The 21,451-nt window shown below is 37.7% G+C and overlaps 1 protein-coding gene and 1 long non-coding RNA gene across 6 annotated transcripts in view; one reads left to right on the forward strand and one right to left on the reverse strand.

The window, feature by feature from the left end:
• Positions 1-21,451, reverse strand: part of BRCA2 (BRCA2 DNA repair associated) — a 37,226-nt gene that overhangs the window by 1,433 nt on the left and 14,342 nt on the right. For all 5 annotated transcript variants that reach the window (XM_069012306.1, XM_069012315.1, XM_069012301.1 and 2 more), the window contains 16 exons: positions 16,526-21,301; positions 15,237-15,329; positions 13,786-13,855; positions 12,971-13,389; positions 11,805-11,995; positions 11,005-11,192; positions 10,503-10,673; positions 9,840-10,191; positions 8,994-9,149; positions 6,771-6,915; positions 3,847-3,968; positions 2,573-2,774; positions 2,173-2,339; positions 1,950-2,085; positions 1,048-1,304; positions 450-593 (listed from right to left, as the gene is read on the reverse strand). In XM_069012306.1, the coding sequence (XP_068868407.1) occupies positions 450-593; positions 1,048-1,304; positions 1,950-2,085; positions 2,173-2,339; positions 2,573-2,774; positions 3,847-3,968; positions 6,771-6,915; positions 8,994-9,149; positions 9,840-10,191; positions 10,503-10,673; positions 11,005-11,192; positions 11,805-11,995; positions 12,971-13,389; positions 13,786-13,855; positions 15,237-15,329; positions 16,526-21,301 (7,589 nt within the window). The remainder of the gene's footprint in view (positions 1-449; positions 594-1,047; positions 1,305-1,949; positions 2,086-2,172; positions 2,340-2,572; positions 2,775-3,846; positions 3,969-6,770; positions 6,916-8,993; positions 9,150-9,839; positions 10,192-10,502; positions 10,674-11,004; positions 11,193-11,804; positions 11,996-12,970; positions 13,390-13,785; positions 13,856-15,236; positions 15,330-16,525; positions 21,302-21,451) is intronic.
• Positions 2,273-6,710, forward strand: LOC138109248 (uncharacterized). The gene is made up of 3 exons (XR_011150377.1): positions 2,273-2,358; positions 2,727-2,918; positions 4,326-6,710. It is a non-coding gene; the product is annotated as an uncharacterized lncRNA (long non-coding RNA).

Genomic DNA, 21,451 nt, shown 5'->3' on the forward strand with positions numbered 1-21,451 from the left:
GGAAATAGTAAACAATATGTAGGAAAAGACCAGGAAGTAAATCCTCTCAACAAAGGTGGGAACTGCAGAATGCCTTGAAATAAAAATGTACAGATCAAGGTTTTTCCTTCTGTGACATACACATTAGATGATCTTCACAGTGGGACCAAGGAAGCAGTAAATCATCTATAGGATGATTCATTTTACTCACACCAAATTCAAAATACTTGAAGTACGTTGGTGGAAACACAGCCCACAAGGGGAAAGTTTCATGTACTGTTTGGAGGAAGGATAATCCTAAACCCACACACACAGAGAAAGCTTCTAATCAGCTTGCATTGCCCCGAAGAGAATGGATGGAGTGGACTGAGAAGTGAGACCATTCACCACAGCTATGAGTACAAAACTTGTGTATGTCCTTGCTGCATGTACTGCCAGTACAAACACAGCATTAATCACCAGAAGCTTACCAGACTTTTATCCTCTGCATAGCTGCAGGAAGGAGAGGGGCTTTCCAAGACACATCTTTTAGTTAAACTGGGTGTAAGCAGGAGATTCCTTTGTAGCAAATTCATCAATTTACTTTCTGCATCAGAGCAAAAGGAGGCCACGTTCTGTAAAGGAGAACAAAGTTTGCAATGCAGAGTAGTTGACTTTCAAACTGTGTAAGGACTATACACACTACATTTAAGACTTTCTTTTCCCATCATTATCCCACTGGAATTTTATTTTCTATCAGAATATAAAATACAACAACACAGAAGATTGCTGCATTTCCCATCCACGGCAGATTCCCTATTGACAGGTAGCAGATCTTTTGCTAGCCAGAGATCCTGTGGCACATCCTAAAGATGGTGCTGGATGAGTGGAAGAAAAAAAAATCAAGACACTCATCTTCCAGGAAAATTGCATTAACATCTTACTCCATCTTCCAGAAAATCCCCTCAAATTCAGCATTATGTGCATTACTTGTTTTCAAGATTTGTCAATGCTAAGAGACTTTGTGGTGAAGGATGTAACGCAGCAGTAACTAGAACTAATCATCAAACTGCACTTCTACAGGTTTACCTCTATCATACTTCTTAGTTCATTAACTTTCTCTTGAAGATAGCATTCCTTTGGACTGGCTGAGAATACAGAAAGATCTCCAGCCAACAGCACGGGAATTTCTGATCTGAATTCAGACTGCCACTGAAGGTTGCTTGCAGAAATGAGTGAGCAGCGGACAACTATATCTTCAATAGCCAAGTGTCTGAGATCTGTCCAGATCTTTACTGCCACTAAATTACAGTTTTCATCAGATAAATACACCACAGTAGTGAAACCTAAAGGCAGAAAAAAAGTCTGAATTAAACCTTTACATCTCTTTAAGTAAATGTACTGTGATTTGGATTTATTAAAAAAAAAGTCACACACATCTTCAAAGAGTTACATGGCAGCCCATCTGCATGGTAACAGGTGTCTCATGCTTCTTCCATATTCTACACCAGCTCCCTACTGATTACAGAAAACAACTCAAAGTCTGTGTCCTTAAAAACAATACTCCTATAGAGACTTTCCTTTTCATCCAGAAAATTATCCACCTCTCCCTGTCCATGAGCTCCAGTGCCTGCATTCTACTCATTCCATGACACTGTACATGAAAGAGGGAGCTCGTGTGCATGCAGATGCTGAACAGAGATGTGAGAACTTATGCCCACCATTTACGGAAAAAATATAAATATAAAAATATTTAAATATAAGCTGTTTTTAAGCTTAGATTCTGCCTTACTGACTTCTTGAGCTAGTAACCAGGGACAGTTTTTCTTCAGAAAAACAGATTTATCTGCCAGTATGTCACTGTGATAGGCTGTATTAGAAGGCTTTCACAGGGCTGAGGTGCAGGTACAACACCAAGGTAACTTTGACTTCTGAAATAAAGAATTCAGTGGTTATTCCATGGGAGGACATGAATGTGGTTCACAACATACCTGTTCTGCTAACAGAAACTACAACTCCAACTAAATCCACTTCAGCACATGGTGGCTGAAAAGAAGGATCCAACAAACTGGTGAATTCTAGAGCCTTTCTTGGAAAGAAAATCTGTACCAGCATCTCCTGTGATACCTGAAGAAACAAAAAACTTCAGTATTTACCACACATATAGGTGTGATGCATTTTAAGGATGCACCTTTATGCACTTAAAGCACTTACTGATAGCTGCAGATACTGAGTTTTCTTTGTGGCTGTTAACTGGATGTTGGTGGAGTCTGCCCTTCCCCTGGACTGTGATGCTGCCAGCTGGAAGATCCTGTAGCGAGCGCCTTCCTTCAGCAAGGAACACACATCGGGCAGCGGGCGCCAGATACTCAGTACTGCTCCTGACAACAGCACAGTAAGGTAACTTACCTGCTCAATAATAACTTGAAGGCTTTTAAACAAATTAAATCTGTAACACTCACCCCCCTACCCAAAAGCCCTAAACCAAAAATCAATTAAAACTGGAAATACTAACATGCAAGCTAAAATACTTCTGGGGAACTCTTCAAATCTACCTATGCCGGCCAGTGACCACATTTAGTTAAAAGTTATTTTTAATTTTTCAAGGACTAACCTTTATATTTTTCTTGCTTTCTGTAGTCTACCACATATAATTTCCATACTGCAGACACATCCCTTTTGTAACAACCATTTTCTTCCTGTTCTGCTGACTCTAAAGCCTTCTTGAATTGTTCCTGCATCTGAGTTTGTTTTTTGTCTTTCATCAGCTGCTTGTAAGCCTGCAAGGCTTTTAGTTGGTCATCACTGAGATATCCCTGCAACCAAGAGAAAATGAACTCAGTATCTTTTTATTTAATCAAAACAACATGGTCAAGATTTTTAGACAGCCTCTTTCTTGAGTGGTCATCTGTTACAAGCAATTTATTTCCAGCTGATACACTACTAGGACTTGAAATGAGGTATGATAAAACAACAGGAGGCATCAGTCTTACCTGGTACTCAGCTGGTGCTCTCTGGTCTGTGCAGAGCATTACATTACACACTGTTCTTATGTGACAATTAGCGAGAAGCCTGCTTGAGAGTGCATAACTAAGGTGACTATTTAATACAACAGGCAGGCTTGCCTGTTTGATATGAAGACATATTAGGAAAAATTTCTGTAAGAATAAAGGAAGAGTTGCAGTTCTCCTCAGGCTGCTGTCTCTGAGCTGACACAATGATTTACACTAAAATGCATCAAAACCATCACTTTTCTGACCAAGCCTTCAAGACCCAGATGCCTTGTGCATGCAGCACCAGAGACATGGATACCATTTTATCAAATAAAGTCACAGATTAAATGGCTTTATGACAGTCAAGGATCCTCACTTACAAAAGGCAAGGCATGTATTTAATTTTTAACAACTGGCAGGGACTAATCACCTGGATGTTTAATAATAAAGACATAAACATTTAAAAGTTGTGATTTAACTGGAACAGGAAATGAAGAGAACAATGACAATATAATTATTTGAACACTTCAGTGAACAGCATGGAAGAGTAGGTGTATGAAACTCTAGACTTACGAGATGCATTAAGTTTTCATATATCCAAGACAAAGCAAAGTAATAAAATTACAAGTAACATTAACTTTTAATTGTGCTATAAACTCTATTTTTATGACAAGAGAAAATTGCCATCCAAGATCATATTAATCAATTTCAACAAGCCTTCATTACATTTTTTCAAAAATTTTAATGTTAATTTATTTAGCAATAAGCATTCTGTAGAAAATATCAAAAACCAGCAAAAACAAGGAGTAATTTAATGGTTGCTTTAGCAGGAGGTACTAAATTTTAATTTATTCCACAAGCTTTTCAAAATTAGCCCAGTAGGATCTACAGTTACCTCCATATAACCAGGATCAGATGCATTCTGAATTGCTTCATAAAGTTCTGCACCATCTTGCAAATTACGGATTTGCTGTCTTGTGACCGTCCGTGATCTTGGTGTTCTTCTGCTGGTTCTCTCTGTTGAGAAAAAGCCATTATGTGGAGTACAACCAACACACTTTAAAGTGAAGGAAGAAATAATTATAATTATATAAGCAGCACAGTAGTACTTAGGCCTTGCCAGAATAAAAATACAAAACTGATTTATATGTGTATGTGTATATATATCTCTCTCTCTCAGGAAAATACAAGCAGAAAAAAAATCTTATTCATTTAAATACAACATAGATTAGAGGATTATACGACCTTTGGGGAAGCCAGTATCAGTGTCTGCACTTAGGAGAGTGTAGGGAGATTTGATGGGATGCCAAGAACCTTCACAGATACTTGACTACATTTTCTTTATGTCCATCACTTCCTCTTCCTCTCATGCAGCAGAAAAGTGTCAAAGACACCAAGATCTGGGACAGCAGCTGACCACAGGCCTGTACATGAAGCCTCCTCAGGACATCAGCTAAAAGCCAAGTTAACTTCATTAGATTAAACTACTAACATCTCCTTCGGTAAGTCACTTTGCTGCCAGCATTTTGATGAATTCCTTCAGCATAGCAGACTCCCATGTAGACAACTTTACCAAACATAAAACAACACACGAAGTGACTGACATGCAGAAGGTCACAGCAGTGAAGGTAAGAATTACAAGGCCATCTCTGATTTCAACTAAGAATTCCATGCTAGAACTACTGCTAGAAATCACTGGCAGAGGTGGACAGTGTCACCCATTACAGAATTATAATATAGTTGAAGTGTAAGGGACCTCTGGAGGTCATCTGGTCCAACCCTCCTGCTTAAGCAGGGTTACCCTAGAGAAGGCTGACCAAGACCACATCCAGTGCGCTTTTGATTATCTCCAAGGATAAAGATTTCACAGCCTCTCTAGGCAACACTGTCAGTCAACCACCACAGCGAAGAAGTGTTTACCAATGTCCAGAGGGAACTTCCTGTGTTCCAGTTTGTGCCCATTTGGCTCTAGACTTGTCACTGGACACCACTGACAGAAGCCTGGCTCCATCTTCTCTGCACTGTCCCTTCAGGTGTTTATGTACACTGATCAGATGCCCCTGAGCCTTCACTTCTCCAAGCTCAACAGTCCCAACTCTCTCAGCCTTTCCTATGTCAGATGCTCCAATTCCTTAAACACACTAATGTCCCTTTGTTGTAATCTCTCCAGTGTGTCCATGTCTCTCTTGTACTGAGGAGCCCAGAACTGGACACAGCATTCTGTGTGTGGCCTAAACAGAAGGGAAGGATCACCTCCTTAGACCTTCTGGCAACAACCCTCAGCTTGTTCACCAGGACCCCCAGGGCCTTTTCTGACAAGCTATTTTCCAGATGGGTGGCCCCCAGCATGTACTGGTGCATGGGACTGTTCCTCCCCAGGTGCAAGATTTCCAATTTACTTTGTTGAACTTCATAAGGTTCTTGTCAGCCCATTTCTCCAGCTGCCAAGATCCCTCTGGATGGCAGCATGATCCTCTTGTCCTAATTTTTAACATCAAACCTGCTGAAAATACACTGCCCCATTCTCCAGATCATTAACGAAGATGTTAAAACAGCACTAGACCCAGTACTCATCCCTGGCATACACCAGTAGTCACTGGCCTCCAAACAGACTTTGTGCCACTCATCACCACCCCCTGGGCCCTGCTGTTCAGCCAGTTTTCAATCCTCCTGCCTGCCTGCTCATCCAGCCCATCAGCTTCTCTCTGCAGATCTTAAGGGACACAGTGTCAAAAGCCTTTCTGAAGTCCAGGCAGACAACAGCTCTGCTCTTGCCTCATCTACCCAAGCCAGTGATTTCATCACAGAAGGTTGTCAGGTTGGTCAAACACAACTTCCCCTGGGTAAATCCTGGCTGAATACTCCAAATCACATTTCTGTCCTTCATATAACTGTTAACAGTTTCCAGGATTATTTGTTCCATCACCTTCTCAGGGATCAGGGTAAGGCTGACTGGCTTGTAGTTTTCCAGGCGCTCCTTCCTGTCATTTCTGAATATAGGAGACACATTTGCTTTCTTCCAGTCTCCAGGCACCTCTACCGATCACCTAATGATAATTCAAAGAGGATCAAAAGCAGCCTCACAGACATCAGTCAGCTCCTTCAGCACTTTTGATTTCATCCCATCATCAGCCATGGATTTACATATGTCCAGTTTGCTTGGGTGTTCTCTAACTTGATCCTCTTCCACCAAGCTATGTCTTCCTTGCTTCAGAATTTCCCCTGGTCTCCAGGGCCTGGGATTGCCAACCAAGGGTGAGGTGAAACAGGCATTCAGTAACTCAGCCTTCTTCATGGTCTGTGTCACCAGAGTCTCTGACCCACTAAGCAGCTCCGCTGACCTCAGTATCTGCAGTGTCATGCAGTTATTAATGAGGAAAGATGCTCAGTCTTGGTGTTCAGGTCTACTGAGACACAACCCAGCAGTGCCCACCTCTCAGTGAAATCCTACAGTGTCATGCCCTTGAGGAGAAGGATTAAGAATTCTACAATTCTGGAACACTTTCCCGAGCATCATCTTCAGGATAATTTTTTAATGGCCTGGCTACCAATATGTTCAAGAAGCATTTCCTAGGTAGCTGCAAATCCACGCAAATAACCATGTAACCGTTTTGTACTGAAAGGTCTTGCTACACAGTGTACCAAGCAAAAACACGAAACAATACAAAACAAAAGCAACAACAAAGAAAATAACCCCAAATCCTGTCTCTGCTTCTTTATCACCAGAGAAGATTTTTGAATATTTCTTTACACTTTTCTGTAAACATCAAAAATGTTTTTGTGATCTTAATACAAGTTTTGAAAGAATGAAAGCTTTACCTTCATGCTTTTCATATTCTGCTTGGATTTTTGCAAACAGAGTTTCCAGTTTCTTTTGCTGATCCTCTGCGTGCTTGGCAGCTTCCCTTTCTTCAGCTCGGCTGTTACGAAAAATGTAGGAACCAGCGGACGTCTTTTCCATCCACTGAAATAAAAACATTAAAATTAAACCCAGACTTTTAAAAAATTATTTTTAACATTATCTAGCTTCCCTTAAATACTCACAGTTAAGCAAAAACACTTTAAAAATTAACAGGCAGCAGATCTTAAGTTCTTTCAGTATAAAAGTTAAAAGGCAAAACCCCACAGCATTGGTTGGTAAATTTTCACTTTAAAGACACACAGACAGAACGGAACAGTATCCAGACCCAGATGATTGAACAGCTGAAGAAAACAGAGCTTCAAGTAGTGGGTATCAGTGTTGTAATTTAGAAGATGAATGGATCCCACAGACAGATACATTAAAATACAAACCATCAAACTCAATCCTTAAGAATACACCCGACTGCATTCTACCCAACTTGTATTTCCACATCAGCTGTGCTGTCTGTTTTAACACCCTAGATTAGATGCTGTAAAAGAACTATGATGTAGTTCTGCAGATGTTCTTAAACATTTTCTGACTGAAATGGTTCCACAGGACTAGAGCCTTGTCAAAAACCCTGCCAGAACTGGCTTGCCTGATTTTAAGAGGTCAGTGAGCCAAACAAGGAGATCCACTGCTGCTGAAAGTGGTCCCTTCCCTTCCCCCTTTTCTGCACAATTCTGTCTTCTCCTTTGCACTGGCTCCAGCACACATCTGACCTCAGCAGGTCATATCAGTTTGGCAATTCAACAGACAGCAGTTCACTGTGTGTTTTTAAAATTATTATTAGTTACTTTTTCCTGGTTTAATGGATTAAATTAGCTAAGTAACAGGACCAGGTGAGCTCCAGCTTTCGAATAGAGAAGCAGCAGGAGAGTACAGTGAAAGCAGGATGAGGAAAGGTTGCAGGACTAATCCTTATGAGGCACTGAATTGTTGAAATAGGCTCTGTGTACCTTAATAATTGCACACCATGTATTTCCTGCATTACTTACAGTATGACACCTTTAATTAAGGGTACTGTGATTCCTACACTCCTTGACTCTTGAGGTAAAAGGAGACAGACAGCCCAAATCTTCCTATAATTTTGGTATGTTTGAGCAAGAGTCTCAGTGTTTAAAAAAGTACAGCAATCTCTTGACATAGCCAGATATAAAGCACCACTTTCCTCCCCAGCCTGGAAACCATTTACTGTGATGCAGCTGCAGATTACAGTTCCCTTTCTGAGACCTAAATAAATGGTTGTTCTACCAGGCAGCTCACATAATAAGTGCAGCAATTTCCTCTATTAAAGTAATGATCTAAATAGTAAAGTAATGATCCAAACCAAATGTTGCTTGTACCTTTGCAGAACTCATTCTACATCCACCAATAACTATACAATACCTTAGAAAGAAGGCAATGAAAAAAGAATCCTAGATGTACATGCCACATGTAACATATTCTGAGAAAAGTTAATAAAATATGGAAGTTATGTCCTGGTTAAACTGCTAACATTAAAATGTTTGACTACTAACAGAAATACTGTTTCTTTTTGTCTCTGGTATTGTTATAAAACCAAGTAGTTGCAGTGAAGTCTGACCATATTTAAAATGTCTGGATATCAAGTGGTATTTAAAAGATTTTAACTCTATTTTATACCATAATCACGCACTGTATTTTCAGCCGTATTTTTAAATAATAGAACTTATACAATACAGTCAGCTACACATAAGAAAAATTAATCCTACTAATGCTTAGAAATATGTAACTTCTATGTTAATATGTTAATAATAAAACAAACTGGGTTTCACTTCTTGGAATTGAAACTCTTTTTTCTCCTTTAAAACAAGTGCTGTACTTTTTAGAATCCAAACTGAAATTCAATTATTTCTGGCTTTTTGAAGCTGAAAGCAAAGTCAACCAAAAGATACTGAGCCCAAACTCAAATTCTTCTTATAGCAGAATACTCCTGTCCTGAAACACTAAATACATGCACAGTGCAAGGACCACTCCTGTTCATTTTACACATAATGGTATATTTAAAAAAAATGTTTAGCTCTCTATATTGTGTTTGATTTGAGGAATGATATAGCAATTAATTAATATAATTTAGATCTCATAGAACCTGTTAGATTCATAAGATACTTACACCATACCTGAATAGGATAAGTTCTTTGAATAACTACATCAATACACCCCACTGCACCACCCTCACTGTAAAGTGATGACAAAGGCAAAGGGAAAGGTCTGGGATCCCGATGAAATCCTAGTTTTGCGTGCCATCGTGCACGTCGAGTGCTGTTCGCTGAGATCTGAATAAGGTAAATCGTGAATGAGAAACTGTCACTGATAGGTCAAAGGTATGTCCAGCTTATTACATCTACAGCAATATCTGCATATCTATTTTCACACTGACCTCACGATGAATAAATCACTTTTGTACCTGAGCATTTTAATTTAAAGGTTTCCTTTCACACTGAACAATGTATTTTGAACAGAACCTAAAAGTCTGATGAGTTAGAATTCCTTGGGAAGTGAGAATCTATGAGACCAACCATTGCTTTGTACCAGAGGAACAATTTCAATGTTACGCTGAAATTTCACCCAGCTCTTTAACCATCCTCAAATGAGCCAAGGTCCTCCCTCACCAGTCCACACTCCTATGACTTATTTTTTCTCCTGCATTCTTCCTCCAACTTCCATATTGTCTGTGATGGATAAATACCTTTTTGTAACTTGGTGTTTAACTAGATTAAGGAGCTGGAACTGCCAAAACACATAGCAAAACTTGGCAGAATTTTATACTATTTTATACTTATCTTCCAAACCTGTTGAGTAACACCCTTGTGTCATGTCATGCAAATCTGGTTATTAAACTTCAGCAAAGCTCTATCTGTTTGTAAAGCCAAATAACTTTTTCTGTTTTCAATATGCGCCTCAACTAATTAGCATTTATCACATCTCTCAGTCACATCCAACCAAGCTGAACTAATTTTATTTACCTTTAACATAAGGGAATCTGGGGCTTCCAGTGGTGTACATCCATTTTGAGGGCCAACAAGTTCTGCTCCATGCACTATGATCTTCTGACCAACAGTCAGCCTTCTTCTATCTAATAAAGCTTTGAGAGGTGGATCCAGAAGAGCTCTGATCCCATACCAGCCATCAGTAACTTCAATTAGAGCTGCTGCTTTTTTACTTTCCACGTTCTTACTGCTACTGCTAGGAGATACAACTGTGCTCAGCGATATGATTTTGGAAATACACAGTACAAGTGTTTTACCTGCTGCATCATCTCTTTCCATTATTTTTTTGATTGCTGATCGTTTACTTTTGTCAACTTCCAAATCATACCTACAAAAAAGAATTCATGCTTTGTAACAGCAAACAAAATCCATCACACTGTTTTTCTTTAAACACAACTGTAGCAAACTGTTGCTTACTCAATCTACATGATTAGGCACCACTGTAGCATAGCAAATGTTATCTACATTTTTGCAAGTAACATGCACTATGCTTTTAATACCACTGTGGGTAAGTTTAGTAATACAAGCATTCTGCTAAGTAGTAAGTGCAAGGCAGAGGTGCTTATTTTGCAATATTGACGAACCAGAAAGCACACAGTAACACAAAATACAGCTCCCAATATATTGCTATACACATACCTATATTTCAACTGCAACAGGACCATTTCTGGTGTCAAACATCTGTTAGCAAATTCACGTGGGAAGGACACTTCCATGGCTGCCAATTTCCATACAATCCATCTGTAGTGATTGTAAACCCAGGCCTCTGTTATTAGATTGGGATCCACACCAGGAGTGTCACAGAGGGCTCTGCAGATAAATTATTAATAAATTAACCTGCAATCCATGGCAAATATTTAACTTGCCTATTTTTTAGACTATTTACACTGTGCCAGAAATTTTCCAAATTGACTTTGCTTTAATGGTTAGTGAAGATCAATCACTAGCAACATTTATCTACATAGCAAATTTACAACCCTATAATATCTTTATTTACACTAACAGAGGTGTACTAAAAATGCACAGTAAAAAAAAGTAGTCAGATGCTTTAAAGTATCACTGAGTTGGATTTATTCTAGGAGACAAGAGAATTGCTAACTAATAAATAGCATAGTTGTCTCAAGTTTGTAAGTAACAGAACCTGTAAAACTCCTTTTTCCCAGCTTTTCCCTCATCTGTAGGTATTAGCCATCCTCCATCAGCAAGTTGCATTCCGTTTCCAGCTAACAAATACTCCTTGCTGAAAAAGTCTTCAATGAGAAACTGGAAAGATTCTGCATTTGTGCTGTTAACTTGTATGCATTGTTTTGAAACACCGTATTTGTAGAGCTGAAAAAAATCAGATGAAAAAGACAAATTAATGACAATACAGTAGGAATTCAGCCGAGAGTTTAAATATCCAATCTTATAAATTCAGATTAAATGTTTCCTTAAGATTGAGACAGCTTTTGTCTGATCTTGCCATTTCATATGTAAACCATGGAGAAGGGAGGAATTCCCAACCACTGTTTTAGCAGAACAGCATCACGGTGTTCTTTGGAAGTGCTTAAAAAAATTCAATAGGTTTTGTACCTTCACTGTACCAAAAGCAAGAGTATTTTCACATTGATTTACCCAAGCTTAAAATTTAACTGTTCTTTTAAACCAGTTCTTAATATGCATTATAATTGATGGATTTTCTCCCATTTGATTATAACACTAGAGACATTTTTGACCTTTATTATTTGGAACAGTAACACTAGAGACATTTTTGACCTTTATTATTTGGAACAGTCTTAAAGCTGTACATATGCTACTCAAGTACTGTGGCAACTGGTCTAACAGCTACTGTAAATACTTACCTAAAAACTGAAGAACACATCTATTCAAAAGCTACTGCATTTTTATTTGCTAGTCTTGAGAAACAGATGCAAGACAAAAAATAAAAATATATCAATATACCTCTTCTGTAGAATAAAAGCTAGGAGATGTCTCTTCTACTGCAGTTTTCAGAGAGATTCTATTGCTTGCAGATGCTTTAATGACATAAAGAGTGCCTGGCTGTGAGCGAATATTTTGCCTACATTTCTTTTTAATTCTCATTTCCTGCAGATCTCTGGCACAGCGGAGATTTGTTACCATCCTGGCCATAGCTGCAAATTAAAAAACCCAAAACATCAAAACCTTTTACAAGTATTACCAAATAAAGATACAGTCATACTACAAAAAGCATATTCAGATAAGCATTTTTTCCATGCCACTCTGTAGATTTTTAGAAACTGCAAGTCTAAGTATTCAAAATTTAATGCATTTAGAAAGCAGTGTTCACTGAAGGTGCTTGAATATTCATATGAAACAAATTATATATTTATATTAATTTTATACAGCTCCCTAGACTAAACTTCCATCTACATATTCTTCTCATCAGACTGAACTCAGTCTCACTGAAAACTACAAATGAAGAGAAATTAGTTGAGGGCTACAGAGTCCGTAATCCTGAGACTTTGGCCTGTTAATGCATGATCTAATTCTGCAAATGTTCATACCTGTTCAATTATACACAAGTCCTTCTGAAAAAAATCCAGATTACTTGACTGTAAATTGTAGAAATAACATACACCAGAGCATTCAAGAGATCTTAGAATGCATAAGCCCACATTCTTAAGTTGAACAGTTGAGCATTTAAACTCTGCCTCTTTGAAAATGACACAACCAACCATTTGTATGGCTAAGTCTACATTTTAATTAGCAAATGGAATGAAAACAAGCTTCTGTAAAAGTGAGTGAAGTATAGCAAGGCTAATCTAAGGTTCCTTGATTATTTTACCTATGAGGTATATAAGAAAAATCAAATATCAAATGAAACATAAGCTATCTTGTTTCTAAGCACTGTGTGAAATACGTTTCATCTTCTCAATTAACTTTGGAGATAAGCAGCATATGCTTTTTTAGGAGTGTAATATAAAATATTAGGAAAGTAGTAATTTCCTAATTTTTCTGCCAATAAAAAGCTTTAAAAAGAACCTTCTTATTGAAGAAAAAAAAGTTTGACAAAAAATGCAAAAACCCCTTAAAGGTTTAACTCTGACAGTATTCACAATAGTTAAGTGAGTAAAATCTGAAAATACCTAAATTGCCATTTTCTAGGTCAGCGTCTGCTGCATGCTGCATGCAAGACTGGTGATCTTGAGGGTCAGCATTATTTTGTTCAGTTGTGATCTGATTTAATTCCATCTCTTTGGTCATATTTTTGCTGGTTGGTGAGTCACATCTTTTGCTGCTGCCTTGTTCGCATGTAGAAAATGTCAGCTTGGTTTTAAAGGGTGGAATAAACGTTTTTGCAGCTTTGCCAGATTTGTACAAAGTTCTCGTTTCTTCACTCTCTTTTGCCGAGGCCTTACATGGAGTGGAAACCCCTGCAGTACCATTTGAAGAGTGCCTCAGAGCACAGTGCTGAAAAATGGCAGGTTTAGACTGGAATCCTTTGAAGTCTTGATCTGGCAGAGTAAGGGTAGGATTCTTGACTTCTTGACGTTCTTTAGTTGAGCTACAGAGATGAAAACATTTAAGCATACAGGTTTCATCCTCCTGACAGAAATCCTTGTCAGGAGTTTTGTATTCTTCATTTAGTAATACAAATTTCAATAATGTATCAGTAAAAATGACAAAATATCAGTCTTTGGTATTTTAAAAACAGAATGCTTAACTTCTATCTATTGAGAAAAGACACAGTGTAAGGGTATAGTTTGTTCAGCATCTCACTGGTCTACTGCAACAGCATGTGTTATATGGTTTTTTAATGTTTACTTTGAAGTAAAATTATGAGTCTTCTATAAAGTTGGGTAGCAAATTATTACTGTATATTTTTAGAAAGTTACAAAGGCTTGTGAGATTTTAAGAAATTGCATTAGAAGAACTCTAAAATATGTAATAAATTTCTCACCCAAAAGGCTGACAAGTTATGGGTTTTAAAGGCACATGGTACATAAATTTTCTTCTGTCTTTAAAAATGCCTGTAAGATAATTAGAAAAAAAATGTTTGAAATGGCACATTACATAGACAGAAATTTACAGCCCGTGTTTTATCTATATTAATGATATATAGAAAAGTTTTCAGAGTGGATTTAAACAGCTTTATTCTTTCCTGCACCCAAAAATATTTGTTTAAACATCTTTACAGAGAGATCTAAAGGATAAGTGATCACAATGCTGAGCTCTCAAGAGTTTGTGTTCCTGAGCCAGCAAGATATTTTTAGGCTCCTAAAAGGGAAGTGTTTATCATATATTTAACTCCAGGTAGGCTCACCATTCCATTTAGAACTCTTTCAGCAACTTTTATTCTTTTATTTGAAGTTACAACAGAAAAGAGCACATTTGCACAAACTCCTCCTTCCGTTATTGAAGCACATCCTTATCTTTGAATTATCAATGTAACTAAATCATATTTGCCTGGAATGTAAACTCATTTGTGCTATGCCCTTATGCTGCAAAGAGGAAGTTTCATATGAGAAGTTGTATATACAAGATGCCACATGTTCTAAAAGTCAGAGGCAAGAGTGTACTGGAGATTAGAACTGTTTTCAGTTGTCCGCCAACAAATAACACTGCTTAGGTCCTGCTGTAGGGTAGGAGAATACTGACACATGAAAGGAATAAAATTATTCTCTGGCAGCAATCTACAAATTCCATTTAGTACTTCAAATCATGGCTTCTATGCCTAGAACAATATATTTGATGAATCCTACTACTGAATTCGAAGTGAGAGCATGCAGTGCTTAAAAAAAACAAGTTCCTTAAGGAATACAGTTTATCCTATTATTGAAAACTGTAGCCAAAATCATATTATCCTAATATCTCAATCAGTAACTAGCTTCGCATAAAACATCAACTCAAATTTTGAACCTTGATTGCACTTCCATGAGCTTCCATATTACTTGTTCAAAATATTGTAAGCACCTGTAATATAGATGGCTATCAATAAGTATATTACCAGTAAGTATCTACCAGAAAATACAAAGGTAATCAGTAAAATATATTCTGTAGATTAATCAATAAAATGCATTCTTCCTATTGAGACTAGAATTTGTGAGATTTAGGATTGTGAGAAACCGGGTAAATTCCTCCTGAACTGGAAATAAAACCGGAGTTATTGCAGAAGTAATATATTTAGATTCTATGCAATAAGGCATATCCTTAATCATGTGATTTCAAGTCTGCAGAAACATCACCACAGCAGCTTCCCCAAATTTCCATGACTACATTGATAAATGCAGTAGTTAAGCAAACTTATTATATGTTTGTTATATTATATGTTTGTTTATTAGAAATAGAAGAACTCTGACGATAACAACTGACACTGGATTACTGCTTAGAACACAAGATGACTAAAATTACCATCAGGGGTGCTTTTTGAAGCTTTCAAAGATCTGGGGGAATTCTTTGTTCTGTTAAATTCAAGCAGAAGCTGTCTTTTAATTGGAGGTTCTCCTAGAATAAAAACACAGAATTTTAAAAGTGATGTGCTTTTCAAGTTCAGTATCCTATCAATCTGCACAACATAACTGTAATTTCTAAATAAAATACTGAAGTCAGAGCAAGTAGACTTAGCAAGTTTTCAGACCACACATGTCTTCAATGGCCTTTTCAAACACAGCCACCTCACCACAAATTGCAAAAGTTTCTGCTGTATGGAGTGACTGTATATTGTGTTACCAAGAGTGACAACAACACTCCATACAATGAAGTCTGTTATGAAACTTTTGTGATCGGTAATTCTTTTCCACCCAAAAGGAAGTTTGTAAGTCTGAAGTTACCAAACACACTCAGTTTGCCTCAGAAAGTGCATCACAGTGCACTCCAGCAGCACAGCTCTCTCAGTGCACTTCACCTGCATCTCTTTGTACTTTCAGTAACCAAAGAGTCACCCCCAAATTCTAAGAGTAACACATCTTTTACAGAAGCTGTAACTAAGATCAGGGCTCAGCTGTGACACAGCTGTTTCAAGCTGGATTGATGAGTCCCTCCCTGGCTTTTGCCACCTACCCAAACTTTCCAGCACTAGCCTGCCTGACCTTTGTACCTGAACCTGTGCAGCTAGGCAGGGACCCTGCTGCAATCTCCCCTTCCACAAGTAGTTTTCAGCTAGCCCAGGTCCCTGAACTGGTCTGGGTGTCTGTGCAAGCATCAAGTACCAACACCTCAGCCCTAGACAGATCAGTCTCAGAAGGCAAGAAACTGCTTTTAGACCAACAACTATTTTTCGTATCAGACTAGCAATCCTGATACAAGCAAAACATTGTCCTCACCTAAAACGAACAAAACCACGAAAATTAAAATACTGCTACTCATTTTTCAATGAAAAAACACTAGATTTGTACAGAGAGGAAAAGAAAGAAGGAAGTCTGCTCAGGGAGAAAAGGAGCAGCAGCTTTCTTCTGTAAGTTTATGATAAAACAGCAAACCTGTACACCTTCAAAATTACTAATCACAAATTTAGCTTCTACTGTGCACATTTAAGCCTGGAAAGTGTGGATGAACTACCCTGTAGCAAGAAGAGTTTTTGCAATTGACATCTAGAGAAAGAACTCTGTGACTTAAAAATCAATATGACATGCAAAAAACCCCCCAAAACCTCAAACATATGCAGAAATATGGAGTTGAACATATGTAAGATAAACACTTACCAAGTGAGTTGTTTTCCTCAAAGTGCCTCTTCCCAAAGGTCTTATTTTGGAAATTTTTATCCAGTCTGCCACTGAAGGTCTGCGCAGCATTAATTTGTACTCCAGAAATGGAAGAACTGTCTTCCATAAAAGCTCTTGCACTTTCTACAGCCTCTACTTCCAAGTAAGTTTTTGGATTTTGAAGATTAGTATTAATTTCTGCTTTAGCAGTATCACTGCACAAAATTGCTTCAGACTCTGCTTGTGACCTCAGATTCAACTCCCATTTTCCAAAAGACTCAGTCTCCTCTTGCTGAAAGTTCGTTTTAAATGATGTTAACTGCTTGTTTTTCTGATTGTATGGTGTGTGTTCACGCATTTTGATGTGGGAAGTGCTAGGAAAAGACTTCATTTCCTGAGGGCAGATGCTTTTAAAGTCAGAGTCTTGACTGCAGCTTTTTTCAGTTTTGAATTCTGAGATCACCTTATCTGTTAAAGATTTTACATGCTGACCACCCTCTTTAATTGAACTAAGCTGATCTGTAGTGCAAAGCCCGCTACTCAAAAAATAATCAGATTCTTCTAAAATTGCCTTTGCTTTTTGATAGGCATCTTTAGAGACTTTTACCTGCTTTCCACTTGCAGTGCTGAAGCCAAAAGCAGGATCTGAAATAATTTCTCTGCTGGTATTTTCTTCCCCTTTTGATGACACTACCTCCATTTTCCTAGGAAGTACTTCAGCGTGCATTTTAGACTTTTCTACATCTTCCTCAACTAAAAATGCTTCTTCATGTGATGAATGATTACCTTCCATTTCAAAAAAGAGTTGTCTAGCTTTCTTGAGTGACTCTTCTGAAAGCTGTACAGGCTTTCCACTTGCTGTACTAAAAAGTCCAAAATTGCTTGTAGAAGCACCTGCTGGCTTTATCTGCTTATCTGGAACAGACAAGTGCCCTAAAAGCTTAATACTCTGCTCAAAGTGTTGCTTCTGAGAATTTGAAACAGACTTTGCATCTGCAGATGTGCTTCTTTCTTGGTGACAATTTTCATTAGAACTTGCATTTACTTTAATAAATTGGGACGTGGCTGAATTAACTTCTTTGCTTGTTGTAGCATTAAAAAATTTAGCAGAATTAGGACACTCAGTGTGAAGGACTATAGATGAACTTCTAGCAATTTCTGTTTGATTGGTTCTTGACTTAGGCTCAATTTCATATTTTACAGCTTCACTGCAGTCTTCTCGAAACATTTGTCTGACTCTTGCTAATGAACTTTCTGAAACAGACACTGCTTTCCCTTTTGCTGTGCTAAACATGGTTTGTTTCGGATCACCCTTTTGCTTTTCAACATTAAGTGTTGTTTCTTTTAACCTGTTAAACTTCATTTCCTTTTCAGGAAGACTGACCAGTGACTGGTTTTGGCAAGCACTAACCATAGTGTCTGTGAAGCAATTTTTATCAGCAGCAGGTTCATTTAAATGTTCTAAGTCGAATTCCTTACTGTCACCATTCGTGTAAGAGCAGCTACTTTTTGAATCTAAGAGGAGTGATTGATCAGCTTTACTGTTGCTCTCCTCAACAAATAAAGTATTTTTTGTATCTCCAGGCACACAGTTGTCTTCAAGGTCACTTGGTACCTTCAATAAATGCAGAGATGCAGAAGAGTGCACAGGAAAATCATCTGTGTTTTCTGAATCATCCCTCTTTCTTGGTGAGTAGTCCACTTTTTTCTCTGCAAGCAATTTTCCATCTTCAGACGAACAAGTTCTACTTAAAGCGTCACTCTTCTGTCCTCTAAGGGATTCCAATTCTGACTTTCCAGGTCTGACATCAGCTTTTTTATGCACACGTGAGGTTACCAAACTTTTTTCACAAGTTTCACCTAGATCAACAAATGTATCTACTTTAGCAGGATCAAGAATCGCAGCATGTTTAATAGGACTGCTCTCTATCACCTGATTAAACTGAGCTCCAGGTCCTTCAGGAACAAACTTTTCGTTGAAATTAAGTTTTTCTGAGTCAATACATAAATCACAGTCTTTAACACAGTTTTTACCACATTTCCTTTTCTTGATGAGATTCTCAAAATTGTCATTATGTTCCTTTCCTACATTAATATCTGCAAAAAACTTTTCCGCTTTGGCCAAAAATCCATCAGCAATTGCTATTTTCTTGCCACTAGCAGTATGAAAACCAGTCGGATAACTCCCTTGCACTTCACTTTCCCCCACGTTTACCTCTTGTTCAAGAGGTGTTTGATAATGATGGTAAGAAGCTATTGTTATTCTGCTTTCATTCACTAGCAGGTTCTTATCATGGGTGGTGTCTTCTTCCACATTTTTACAGGTTTTTTTTTCTTCATCAGAGTTCTCCAAAACATTTACATCTCTTTCTCCACACTGTACACTGAACAAGGGCAGAGAATGATCCAAAGCTGCATCAGGAATGGATATATCACCATCAGCTGGAGTTTGAAGTTTTGGTGACAAACATTCATCTTCCTTTCTGCCTTCTCCTTTGTGGTTAGGAGACTGGTTTTCCATTTCAAATGACATATTTAAACTGTGTTCTGCAGTCATAACTGCATCTTCTAGACATGCTACATCTAATGAGTTGTCTAGCAAACTGCCTTCCTCATCTCCTTGATTTAAAAATTGCTTGGAAGTTTTATAATTCTGCTTATGATTTTTAGTGGATAATAGGCCATTGATAACACTAATATTACTCAAACTAACATTTTCAGTATTATTTACTGATATTTTTGTCTTAATTTCCGTATTTTCCTTAAAAGCTGTACTAGTATTTTTCTCATTTTTATTCTGTGCATGGTAGGAAACAGAACCTGTGTGGGAAACTGCATTTGTGCTTTTGAAATCTGGAACACGAACAGCTTTTTCTTTGCTTCCTTTTGTCAGGCATCTGAAAAAATTACTGTCAGAAGACATAGATCCATTTGAATTGTGACATCTAGTACCAGTTTCAGATACAAACAAATAGTTATCATCATCCAAGTCTCTGAAGAGCTCTGCAGATCTACTCAAAGCTGCCCTTGAAATATTTATTTTTTTACCTCCAGCTGAAGTAAAGCCTATGAAATTAGAAAAGCTGTCCTGCTTAGCTACGGGAAAGCTCTCATCAGATCTTCTACTTTCATTTATGTCTAAATTAGTAAAAGTAACCTTTTTGTTATTTTCATGGAAAACCACTGCATTTTCTTTTTCATTTTTCACCACTTCAGAGCCTTCATTTGTGTTTTCCTCCTGACAATACTTGCCCTTTTTTACTTGATTTTCAGATTTAAAAGTGCTACAAAACTCCACATCTTTCCTTGTTTCAGAAATATTTTCTACATTCTTTATTCCATGTATTTCTTCAGTTCCTAATTCTTGCAAGCCATGACTTTGTACTGTGTTACTTTGCTTTCTAAACTGTGTAAATTCAAACTGACTACCTGTTTCTTCCAAGATACTAGAAAGTTCAGCAATTTCAGCTTCTTGGCTTGCTGTCAAGGTTTGATTTGCTTCTTGCAAGGCTTGTGGAGTTCTAGGAAAGCTTTTACACAAGCCAACTTTATGTGGAATAAACTGTGTGTGCATGGGTTCAAGAAAACTTGCCTGTGAATCACCTAAATCAGATAAATCAGATAAATTACTGCCCAACTTGCTTTTTGAATCTGAGAATAATGTATTTTCCTTTTTAACTTGATTTGAAAAGTTTCTGACTGTTTCCATGGAAGAGGCTTCAAAGCATTCATTTTCAATATCTTTGAACAGCATTCTGCCTTTTGCTATACTGGCTTCAGAGAATTTAATCTGCTTATTGGAAGCAGTCTGAAAGCCACTGAAGCCCAGATTCAAACTGCATGCATTAAGAATCACGGATGATTCTGCTTTACACTTTAGGTTCTTGTCTGGCTTTTTGCTGGAATACATAGGTGCTACTTGTTTATCTTCGGCAGAAATTACTTCATTTAAAGAACTATTATTTACACCATCTAATAATTCTTTAGAAATGTCTACAGCTACATTACTGAATGCATCTGCATGAGCACTTTTGTTGTTTTCAGCTGGCTTTGGGTCTTCATTGTTGGCTACATCCTCTGAAAAGGCAGCTGCATCTGTCTCCTCTGCTTGTTTTAATCCAGTATTGTCATTTTCTGAGCAATTTATTCCCAAAAGTCTGTGTACTTCTCTACAGTCAGCTCCTGACCTCTGGTCTGTAGCATGCCTTTTACCAGGTGATAATTTATTGCAACAGTCACTACTGACTCCAGTCATGCCGAAGTTGATATGACATGAAGCATTATGGGAAATGCTGTTTGTCATGGATATAGAGTCACTGTGCATATCAACCAAGAGTTCCTTGTCCCTGTGAGAAGACCCAAGCTCTTTCAGGCTCTGAGATACAGCAGCTCCATCATCCACATTAGCACTCATGTCCTTATCTTCTTCACTTTTCCCTAAAGAACAGCTTTTAGGGAGAAATCTGGAACGCTTTCTTGCCATTAGGCATGCTGAAGTCAGAACTTTACGTTTTATATTTGAAATAATCTCACTATTTAAAGAATTTGTTGTGTCTTCTTTCAGTGTATTAGATACTTCTAAGCATTTTATTGATGTAGCAGGTTGATCCTGTCTTGCATTTTCCCCCAAGTCTGCCAGGTCTTGTTGTCTCAGCCTATCACTGAAGGAATTATTGGCTGAGTTATCCATTATATCCATTTTTAAAGTAGAAGTGCTGAAGTTCTTTGTCCTGGTATTTGATTCCAAATGCTTTCTGTCAGAAGGAAGAAAATGGTCTGCAAGAGAAGACATTACAAAGAAAAATGTGAATAAATTTATTCAAACAAATGTAGATTCAGATTTTCACAAAATTTCGACTGATTAGATCATTTCTACACAAGCTTAACAACAGAATCCAAAGGATCACTTTTGTTTTCAAATGCGAA

This window comes from Aphelocoma coerulescens, chromosome 1, assembly GCF_041296385.1.
Source record: "Aphelocoma coerulescens isolate FSJ_1873_10779 chromosome 1, UR_Acoe_1.0, whole genome shotgun sequence".
NCBI classification, from domain to species: Eukaryota; Metazoa; Chordata; class Aves; order Passeriformes; family Corvidae; genus Aphelocoma; species Aphelocoma coerulescens.